This window comes from Nicotiana tomentosiformis, chromosome 6, assembly GCF_000390325.3.
Source record: "Nicotiana tomentosiformis chromosome 6, ASM39032v3, whole genome shotgun sequence".
Classification (NCBI taxonomy): Eukaryota; Viridiplantae; Streptophyta; class Magnoliopsida; order Solanales; family Solanaceae; genus Nicotiana; species Nicotiana tomentosiformis.
The window spans coordinates 41,759,659-41,771,996 of NC_090817.1; the positions used below are offsets into that span (position 1 = coordinate 41,759,659).

Genomic DNA, 12,338 nt, shown 5'->3' on the forward strand with positions numbered 1-12,338 from the left:
AAAGTCGAAATATTGACCCCGGGCCCGCTTGGTCAAAACCCAAGGTTCGGACTAAAATCCATTCATCCATTCACCCCCGAGCCCGAATATGTAATTGGTTTTGGAATCCGACCTCAAATTGAGGTCTAAATCCTCAAATTCACGAAATCCCTAGTTTCTACCCTAACCCCTAATTCTACCATGAAAACTCTAGATTTTAGGTTAATAATTCATGAAATATAATGGGTAATTGAAAGAAAATAGTTTAGAATCACTTAACAACACTTTGGGGAAGAAAATGTCACTTTAAAATTGCCTTTACCCGTTTGGTTCTTGAAAAATGTTGAAGAAATGGATTAAACCCGTGTTTGGATTCTATTAAGTGTTGGGCGACAGTGTGCATCGCGTTCGCGAGGCCACTGTCGCGTTCGCAAAGAGCATTGGCTGTCAAGCCTTCGCTTTCACGAGACAGCATTCGCGTTCGCGTAGGCTACCCCCTTGGCCTTCACGTTCGGGAGACGTTGCTCGCGTTCGCGATGAAGAAAAGGCTGACTCCCCCTTCCCCTCCAGTGCCTAACACTACGCATTCGCGATGGGCTTGTCGCGTTCGAGAAGGGTAATGCCCCCATCGATTCGCGTACGCGACCAAGACTTCGCGTTCACGAAGAAGAAATTCTGGCCTCATCAGTTTACTCTTCGCGTTTGCGAGAGGACCTTCGCGAACGCAAAGAAGGATATGCCAGACACCAGAATCTGCAGAAAATCGGATTTTCCAAAGTCCAAAACATCTCGTGGCCTATCCGAAACTCACCCGAGCCCTCGGGGCTCCAAACCAAACATGCACACAAGTCTAAAAATATCATACGAACTTGCTCGCGCAATTAAATCGCCAAAATAACACTTAAAACTACCAATTTAGCACCAAATCAAATAAAATTCTTAAGAACACTTTAAAATTCCTATCTCCTCAACTGGACGTCCGAATCACGTCAAATCAACTCCGTTTCTCACCAAATTTAACAAACAAGTCTTAAATATCATAATTAACCTGTACCGGGATCCGGAACCAAAACACGAACCCGGTACTCACAATGCCAAACATCAATCAATTCTTAGAAATAATTAATTTTTAGACATTTAATTTTCATCAAAAATTCATAACTTGAGCTAGGGACCTCCGAATTCGATTCCGGGCATACACCCAGGTCCCATAATTCGATACGGACCCACCGTGACCGTCAAAATATGGATCCGGGCCCGTTTACCAAAAATATTGACCGAAGTAAAGTAAAATTAACTATAAGGCAAAAATTCTTATTTTCATTAGTTTTCAACATAAAAGCTTTCCGGAAACATGCCCGAACTATGCACGCAAATCGAGGAGGGTAAAAATAAGATTTTTATGATTTAAGAGCGTAGATTCGAGTTCTAAAATATAAGATGACCGTTTGGGTCATCACACTTCTGCACCTTACATGTAGATCTTAGAGTTGTGTAGCTGTGGAAGACGAATCCTGGCATCAAGTCGTCCTGTTGTTCAAGCTACCTCTTGTTCGTGGCAGTCTAGGATTTATATTCTGATTATGTATACTTCAAACAGAGCTCAAAAATCTGAGTCTTAGAGGTTTATGCCTTGTACTACCAATCCTTGGGTTATTGTATATAAATTCAGCTATTTCACTTATTGGTTCTTATTAATTTAATTAAAATTGTGTTGACTGTTATTTGGCTTACATAGCAGGTTGGGTTAGGCTAGGTGCCATCACGACTAGGTAGAGAATGGGTAGTGACATTGCACTCCTGAGTTCAATTATAAAGTTCTTCGATTAAATCTTATTTAACTGTCCAGGTTAAGATTCAGATACTTATCAAATAAATTAAGGGTGTGTTTGGTATGAAGAAAAATGTTTTCCTCGAAAATGTTTTCATGAAAAATAAGTGGTTTTATCACTTATTTTTTCTTGTTTGGTTGGTGAGTGAAACCTTTTTCTGGAAAATATTTTCTAGTGTTTGGTTAGAGTAGAAAATAATTTTTTATGCTACTCTCCTCACCCCATTTCCCCAAGTCCCTATCTTTCCTGTGCTCCCCCCCCCCCCCCAAATACCCAACATTTTCATGATTCTATTTTTTTTCAGCAATTTAAAAATTCTTCTAAAAATTCACACAAACCCAAATAAGCTAAAGCTAATGTGTTGCTTTACTTTTTCACGCAAAAAAAACGTTGAGATTTGTACTCCATAACTAAAATAAATACTCTTTTTTTTATTGAAAAAGAAAGTACTATTTCTACAACATGAAAATAAAGTACTCATTTTGTTGAAATGAAAGAAAATACTTTTTCTACATCACGAAAAGGAACTACTCATTTTGCTGAAATGAAAGAAAATATTTTTTCTGCATCATGAAAAGAAAATATTATATTTGTTGAAATAAAAGAAAATACTTTTTACTACATCATTTTGTTGAAATGAAAAAAATACTTTTTACTACATCATATTGTTGAAATAAAAGAAAATATCTTTTTTACATAAAAAGAAAGTATTTTTTTGTTAAAATAAAAAAAAAATTATATCGTGAAAAGAAAATACTCATTTGTTAAAATGAAAAAAAATACTCTATCTATAACATGGAAAGAAAGCACTATTAATAATATTTCTATTTAAGGTGGGGGTGTGGGGTTGGGAAATGGGGGAAGGTTGGAAAAGAGTTTTTGAAAATGTTTTCCTTCTTCTGATAGGGAAAATATTTTTCTCCAATTGGAGGAAAATGAGTTCATGAGGAAAATATTTTCCAAAACATTTAAGCCAACCAAACATAGGAAAATTGAAAAATATTTTTCGAAAATATTTTCCTTCATACCAAACACACCCTAAATCACTAACAATTTAATTCATTGATTATTTCCTGTAGACTTTCGCGTAACTTATTTCATGTGACAGATATAAAATCCAGACTCACGGTTTAGACATGAAAACTTATAAGCTTTAACAAAGGTGTATCATCAATCTCCAGACCGAAATATAAATTCCATCAACTAACTATTATTTTGCTAGTATTTATTATTATTATTATTATTATTATTATTATTATTATTATTATTATTATTATTATCATCCAATGTATCACGCATATTGACCCATAGAATAGTCTTGCCTTTTAATACATTCAAATAATAAACAATACACACATTTAATAATAATTACATTAAAATTAAGAGTATAAGTATATCAAATGAACTGGAAAATTTATTTTATTAAGTCAATATAAAATACTTACTTCTACTTGGTCCGTTCAATACATACAAAAAGTACTTGCATAAGAAGTCGAAATTATACCATTCCCATAATCATGATAAACTATATTTAATCTTGTGCTATAATCATTTCGATAGCTTAACCAATTCCATTATTAGATTGTGAACATAATCTTTCTTGTATAAGACAAACTCTATACACTAAATCATCTACTAATGTAAAGGACACACATGAATACATCATCTATTTAAATATTTAGAAAAATTAAATAAATAATTATATTATAATAAATGCTATATCTAAACACATGGTTCATAGTTGTATATCTCAATAATCTCCCACTTAGACTTTTAACCATGTCAATTATTAGAATATATTATATCTAAATGCATAATTAATAGTACATACCGGTCAAACCAAAATTCTACCAAAGCTGTGACGGTGCTTAACACTACTTGCTAGGCAAGCTAACACTAAAATAATAGCAATAAACTCAAATAACAATATTAGATAGTCTCAATAGCTGAATAAACATAAATGGTAAAAGTCAATAACATTCATAAAACTAAACCATTCGACGATCTGGTGTTACTGAGTACATGAGCGCTACAAAATTTTTAAATACATAGAGTGAAATACATAATTGTCCAAAAGATAGAAGAGTAATAGCATAAACAAAGGGGGGGATGGGACATCAAAGAACGCGAACAGAATCAACAACTACCTCGAAATCTCCAAGAAAACTGGTATTGGTACAACCAACTAACAACACATCAAATAAAGACATCACGTATGTATGGTAGAATCAACAATATCGCAGATAAATCAGCAAGAATATTATATCCGAACACATGTGTAGTGCTTGGCACAATTGCCCCCAGACCCTAACACTTAACAACAATAACACTCAGCATTGTACAGGTGTCTGACACAAGTCCCTCACCCAAGCACCTATGTGACCCAGTGCCTGCACCCACGGTTATTACCTAACTCCGGAAGGGCAGGTCCTTGCCAAAGTGCTGATCGGATCTAAGTTTGTCATAACCCAAAACCCAACCAGTCGTGATAACGCATAACATACTTGATAGGCAAGCCATACATAACAATAAAGAACCAAAATAGTGGAATTTACTTAAATTACACAAGTCTGGAACCTCAATATAACATAATAATGGTAATACATAATAAATCCCCTAGAACGGGTAAATACAAAGTCACAAGCTTTAATATGGAAATATATATCCTAAATGACCAAATACAATACTGTATGTAATAAAGACAACAGTATATAAGAAAAGAGACGTCAAGACTGCGGTCGAGAGTGCAATTCTACCTTGTCCATAAATGATCAACTCAACTACAAGCCTCAGCTACTGATGACTGGGTCCGACACCTGGATCTGCACAATTAAGTGCAGAGTGTAGCATGAGTACAACCGACCCAATATACTCCACAAGTATTATAACTAACCTCAGCGAGGTAAAAGAAGTAGGAACTATAAATGATACGTGCTATAACCTGTACAGTTTCATAAACTGAACAAGTACGAAACAATAATGTGATCAAGCCATATAAAACATAAATCAACCATCTATGTGTGCAAAATTACTCAAGTCCTCTGCTTTGTCAATGTTACAGCATATAAAGATGATATGCAATTAATTCAAGTAATTAACCATGGAAATTGCAAGTAAAGATGAAATGCAAAAACCAAAAAAACACTGGCCAGATTCACCTCAATATTTCCATATCTGTATCAAACCACTAATCAGTTTTCACAAATTCGTATGTACACCATCAAGAGAGAAACATGAGAGGGTGAAGCTAGGGGGATGGATCCATATCCACACACGTGCACGGACAATTCAACGTGCTTCCAACATAGTCACATGCTCAAAATCAAAATCCGCACGGTGTAGTCGCAAGCATTACAGTACAATCCACCCGGCGTGGTCACAGGCATAACAATACAATCCGCCCGGCGTGGTTACAAGCATAACAACATGATCCGCCCGGCGTGGTCACATATATAACAACACAGTTTGCCAGGCGTGGTCACATGCATCCAGTCTAAACCATATCAAACGTAAGCAAATATACAAGAATACATGTATGTGATGAATGAATAACAAATTTCATGCTCCTAGATTGGTATCAATGACATGCTAAAGTGTAGGCATGTTTACAGTGTGTATCTTAGCTCAAATAAGAAATTTCAACACAGAAATAATAGTTATCAAGTTCATTCAGGGATTTAGCCTCTATGTAACCTCAAACATGGATCAAATAGTTCACAACAAGCTTATCATATGAGAAATCTTATAGCTTAAATCTTAACAGTGAATTCTAGGCATATTACAGCCTAAGATACCCCGAGCATGGATAAGTACCCCAATGCTCGCACATGGGTTCAAACCCCACACATGTGCTCACCCATATCACAAATAACTCAGGCAACTAGTGACTCAACCAAGTTTAGGTAACATACTAACCTCAAGCAAGCCAAATCACTCCTCTAACAAGCCCTTCCCGCTCAACCTCTGGACGATCCGAATCTAGTCAAAATAACATAATACCGTCAATAAAATCCATAGGAAGTGATTACAAATGATAAAGCTAAGATCTTTAACTCAAGTCAAAAAGTCAACCCAAAACATCAACCACGAGTCCAACCATGCTAATTTCATCCATTTCCATCCACAAATCGACCCGCAAATCACTAAATCTTACTCTCCAACCACCTGGTCTAAAATCCCCAAATTTCACTTCAAATATACATTAACTAGGTTTTAAAATCAATGGTTAATTAATATCGAACATTAAAAGTGATTGAACTTCACTTACCTCTCCAATTGTAGCAAAACCCTCTCAAAAATCGCCCTTAGCCGAGTTCCAAATCTCTCAAAATGAGAAAACACTCAAACCCTTCGAATATAAGAACCTGCCAGTGAACTCGCACCAGCGCTCCAAATTTTCACTTCTGCGGGACCACTTCTACGGTCTAAATCACGCATTTGTGCACTTCAGTTAAGTTCCGACAAACCACTTATACTGTCCACTCCCGCTTCTGCACATCAGCACCCGCGAAACATTTCTGCATCTGAGGTCCTACCTCTCCACGCCTTCCTCCGCTTCTGCATCCCTTTGTCTGTATCTGCGGGCTCGTAGATGCGGTCGATCCTTCACACCTGCGACCTTCACTAGCCCCAATTAAACCCGCACCTGCGATCATTTGGCCAATTCTGCGGCGTCGCACCTGCGGAAAATCCCTCGCAGGTGCGATTGCACCAGAACACAAAGGCTTTAGCAATCCTTCATGTCCCAAAGTGATCCGCCAACTATCCGAATCTCACTTGAGGCCCCTTGGATCCCGTCAAAACATACCAACAAGTCCTAAATCATAATACCAACTTACCCGAAGCCTTACATCACATCAAACAACTTCAAAACCACGAATCACACCCCAATTCAAGCCTAATGAAACTAACGAACTTCTAAAACTAATGCTGAATTATATCAAACCAACTTCGAATGAGCTCAAATTTTGCACACTAGTTCCAAATGACACAACAGACCTATTCTAACTTTCGAAACAAATATTTGAACATGATATCAACAAAGTCAACTCTCGATCAAACCTCTCAACCTTCCAAACCTTCAACTTTCGCCAAAAAAATCAAATCAACCCACGGACCTCCAAATCAACATCCAGGCATATGCCTAAGTCCCAAATTACCATACGAAGCTATCAGGACCATCAAAACTCTATTCCAGAGTCGTCTACACAAATTCTAACTTCGGTCAACTCTTTCAACCTAAGCCTTCAACTTTGGGACTAAGTGTCTCAATTCACTTCAAAACATCTATGAAGCCAAACCAACCACCCAGCAATACACATAACCAAAAATGATCATAGAAGAGGCAATAAATAGGGGAACGGTGCTACAATACACTAAATGACAGGCCGGGTCGTTACATTCTCCCCCTCTTAAACAAACATTCATCCTCGAACGGGTCTAGAATCATACCTGGAGTCTCAAATAGGTGTGGATATTTGCTACGCATCTCCTTCTCTTCCTCCCAAGTAGCCTCCTCGAGCGGCTGACCTCTCAAACAAAGTTTCACTTATGCTATACTCCTTTACCTCAACTTCTGAACCTGCCGGTCCAAAATGGCCACCGGCTCCACATCATAAGTCAAAACCCCATCCGGCTATACTGTGCTGAAGTCCAAAATATGCGACGGATCACCATAATACTTCCAGAGCATAGAAACATGAAATGCTGGATGAACATCTGATATATTAGGTGGCAATGCAAGTCTGTAGGCCACATCCCCAACTCTCTCAAGTACCTCAAAGGGACCAATATACTGAGGTCTCAACTTGCCCTTCTTCCCGAACCTCATCACACCCTTCATGGGGGAAACACTGAGTAAAAATTCTCACCCACCTTAAATGAAACATCATGAACCTTCCGATCAACATAACTCTTGTGTCTGGACTATGCTGTGCGGAGCAGCTCCTGCATCGACTTCACTTTCTCCAAGGCATGACGGACTAAATCAGTGCCCTACAAACTTGCCTCCCAAGGCTCAAACAAACCAATTGGAGATCGGCATCTCCTCCCATATAAGGCCTCATATGGAGCAATCTGGATACTCGACTGAAAGCTGTTATTATAGGAAAATTCTGCTAATGGATGAAATTGATCCCATGAACCTCCGAAATACATAACACAGACACGTAACATATGCTCCAAGATCTAAATAGTGCGCTTGAACTACTCGTCCATATGAGGGTGGAATGATGTACTCAACTCAACCCGTGTGCCCAACTCTTACTGCAATGCTCTCCAAAACTGCAATGTGAACTGCGTGCTTTGATCCGAGTTAATAGACACAGGCACACCATGAATGAGAACAATCTCATGAATGTAAATGTGAGCCATCAATTCAGAAGAATAGGTAGTCATCACAGGGATGAAGTGTGTGGACTTAGTCAACCAGTCCACAATAACCCAAATTGCATCGTATTTCTTCAAGGTCCGTAGTAAGCCTACCATAAAATCCATAGTGATACGCTCCCACTTCCACTCTGGTATCTCCAATATCTGAATCAACCCTCATCGTTTCTGATGCTCATACTTCACATGTTGACATTTCAAACACCGAGAGACATAAGCAACACTATCTTTCTTCATTCTCCACCACCAATAATGTTGATTCAAGTCACGGTACACCTTTATGAAACTTGGGTGAATGGAATAGGGCAAACTATGAGCCTCCTCAAGTGTCAAATATCTCAACCCATCCACATTTGGAACACAAATTCGGTGTCGATGCCACATAACACCATCATCACCAATCACAACCTCCTTGGCACCACCCCGGTGCACCGTGTCCTTTAACACCAACAAGTGAGGATCATCAAACTGACGATCCTTGATACGCTACAACAACAATGACTGTGCAACCACGCAAGCAAGAACACGCCTGGGCTCCAAAACATCCAATATCACAAACTGATTGGCCAAGGCCTAAACATCCATAGCTAGTGGCCTCTCTGCTACCGACAAATATGCCAAACTGCCCATACTCTCAGCTTTCCTACTCAATGCATTTGCCACCTTATTGACCTTCCTCAGATGATGTAATATGGTGATGTCATAGTCTTTCAGCAACTCTAATCATCTCCGATGCTGCAAATTAAGGTCTCTCTACTTTAATAGATGCTGGAGACTTTGATGGTCAGCATAGACCTCACAATGAACATCATATAGATAGTGCCTCCAAATCTTCAATGCGTGAACACTAACTGCCAAATCTAAATAATGCATAGGGTAATTCTTCTCATGAACCTTCAATTTACGAGACGCGTAGGCAATAATCCTACTATCCTGCATCAACACCGCATCAAGCCCATTACATGACACATCATAATACACAGTGTAATATCCCGAACCTGTAGGCAACAACAACACTGGGGCTGTAGTCAATGCAGTCCTGAGCTTCTGAGAGCTCTTCTCACACTCATCAGACCACCTGAATGGGGCACCCTTCTATGTCAATCTAGTCAAAGGTGTAGCAATGTATGAGAAACCCTTTGCAAAACGACGATAATAACCTACCAAACCCAAGAAACTTCGAATCTCTGTAGGTGAAGATGGTCTAGGCCAACTCTGAACTACCTCAATCTTTTTCGGATCCACCTTGATTCCCTCACTCGATACCACGTGGTCCACAAACGCCACCGAATCAAGCCAAAACTCACAGTTGGAGAATTTGGCATATATTTTTTATCTCCCTCAAGGTCTAGAGTACGATCCTCAAATGTTGCTCATGACCTCCTGACTGCGTGAGTACACCAATATAGCATCAATGAATATTGTGACTAAAGGACCAAGATATGGCTAGAACACATTGTTCATCAAGTGCATAAAGGCTATTGGGGCATTCGTCAGCCCAAAAGACATCACCAAAAACTGGTAATGACCATAATGGGTCATGAATGCCGTCTTCGGAATATTTGAATCTTGAATCTTCAACTGATGATACCCAGACCTCAAATCAATCGCCGAGAACACTCTAGTACCCTGAAGCTGATCCAATAAGTCATAAATATTCGATAGTGGGTAGTTTTTCTTAATTGTAACTTTGTTCAGATACCGGTAGTCAATACATATCCTCATAATATCATCCTTTTTCTTACATAAATAGAATCAGTTCACTCCAAGGCGACACATTGGGCCTAATTAAGCCCTTATGAAGTAACTCATAAGTATGTTCCTTTAACTCCTTCCATTCCTCCGGTGCCTTGTGATACGGTGGAATAGAAATGGGCTGAGTGCCCGGCACCAGATCAATACCAAAATCAATGTCCCTGTCGGGTGGCATGCCAAGCATGTCTGCAGGAAACATATTTGGGAAGTCTCTCACTACCGGAACTGACTCAACGGTAGTAGAGTCAGTACTAAAATCCCACACAAAGGCCAAATATGCCAGACATCCCTTCTCAACCATCTGTTGAGCCTTCAAATAAGAAATCACTATACTAAGGACATAATCCAGGAAACCTCTCCACTCAGCCCTAGGATTCCCCGGCATCGCCAATGTCATGACCTTAGCGTGATAATCTAGAATAGCATGAAATGGTGACAACCAATTCATGCCAAAAATTACGTCAAAATCAACCATGCTAAGTAGTAAAAGATCAACTCTCGTCTCTAATCCGACAATAGTCACCCCACACGACCGATACATACGGTCCACAATAATAGAATCACCCACCGGTGTAGATACATGAGCATGCATAACTAGAGAATCAGAGGGCATATCCAAACAATGAGTAAAGTATGATGACACGTATGAATAAGTGAAACCAGGATCAAACAATACCAAAGCATCCCTGTGATCATGGCATCAGAAGCAACCACCTCTGGCATGACTGGAAATGCGTAGCAATGAGCCTGACCACCACATGATCGGCCTCCCCCTCTAGGGCAACCTCGAGTTGACCGGGCCCCACCCCGAGCTGCCTGTGCTAGTGGGCTAGCTGTTGGTGGTGACATCATAGACTGAGAGCTCTGCTGTAGGACTCTAGTCAACAGTCTTGGGCAATCGTTTTTAAGATGACTCAAGTTTCCTCACTCACAACAACCCCTCCTGTAAGGCTGCTGACCCTGATAGCCTGAAGAACTGGCTGTGGAAAAGGGTAGATTGAGCACGGTAGAAACTCTGTGCCAGTAGTGCACTGAATGATGACTGAGTTGGGCGTACACTGTAGGAATTATGTCTAACTAAAGAGCCACGAGGAATATCACGAGTTGTCTAAAAGGGTCAAGAAGGATGACCTATACCGTAATGGGACTGGCCTCCAGATGAGGCACTACTGAAACCACCTGAACTACAAGGCCTCTTGGCCTCCCGCTCGTCACGCTCCATCCTGTGAACCTGCTCTAAGAGTTTATAAATCTTGACCACCTGGTCAAACCTAGCATTTATCGCAACCTCTCGAGCCATACAGAAACGTAAACCATAGTTGAGGCCATCAATGAACTTCCTAATCTTATCCCTCTCAGTGGGAACCAACCATACTGCGTGACGAGCCAAATTTGCGAACCGCATATCATACTGAGTCACTTTCATACTCTCCTAGCATAGCTTCTCAAATTGCCTATGTAACTCCTCTTTGCGAGTCTGGGAACAATCTTCTCTAAGAAGAGAACTGAGAACTCATGCCATATAAGTGGCACCACGTCAGCTGGATGGCTCAGCTCCTAAGTTTACCATCATCTGTAAGCTGCCCCTATCAGTTGAAAAGTAGTAAATGCAACCCCACTAGCATCCAAAATACCTGTTGTGCGAAGAATCCGCTGACACAGGTCTAGAAACTCCAAGGCATCCTCTGACTCTGCTTCGCTGAACTCTGGAGGCCTAAGACTCCCAAACAACTCCAACCTCTTCTGCTCCTCATCACTCATGGGTGAACCAACCTCGGCCTGAGCAGTAGCAACTGGCTGAACTGGCAATACACCGGGTGTCTGGTGACTCTGAGCTAGCTGCTCTGGAGTACGAGCGAAAGGAGTCTGGGCACCTCCCCCAGCATGTGAGGTAGTTGGTGTTGACGAATAAGTTTCACCTTCCTTTTAAAAATTAATTTTTTTACACTTATTAATTTCCAATAAATATGTTAAATATATTTTCTAATTAATAATATCTATTTTTAAGTAATTATTGGTGTTAATTAGTAATTTGGTCATTATATAATTATAAAATATTACCTCTACTATTTTTCCATTATTTAAATTATTAAAATATTTTTTCATATTCATTACATAGGTTAGTAATTAATTTAATAAGGTCGTTCCTTAAATTTGGCAAAATACCCTACTATTTCAAAATAAATCCGAAATTAATGTCACAAATAGAAAATAGGATATTTAAAAATTATTTAGTTAATTTATTGTAATTAGTAGTGTATATGATGATTTTAATTTCTATTACATTTTATTGAAATTATATAAGTTTAATTAAATTAATTGGTAAGAGGTTAAATATCAATTGGCTACATTTGCAATTATGTAATTTAATACAAAGTGGCTACT

The 12,338-nt window shown here is 39.2% G+C and overlaps 1 protein-coding gene across 1 annotated transcript; it reads right to left on the reverse strand.

Annotated features, from left to right (window-relative positions):
* Positions 1-8,357: 8,357 nt before the first annotated feature.
* LOC138893864 (uncharacterized) lies at positions 8,358-11,379 on the reverse strand. The gene is made up of 5 exons (XM_070178530.1): positions 11,091-11,379; positions 10,886-11,030; positions 9,944-10,639; positions 8,994-9,276; positions 8,358-8,684 (listed from the first exon to the last, which is right to left on the reverse strand). The coding sequence occupies exons 1-5, from the start codon at positions 11,377-11,379 to the stop codon at positions 8,358-8,360; spliced, it is 1,740 nt and encodes a 579-aa protein (XP_070034631.1).
* Between the last annotated feature and the right edge of the window lie 959 nt (positions 11,380-12,338).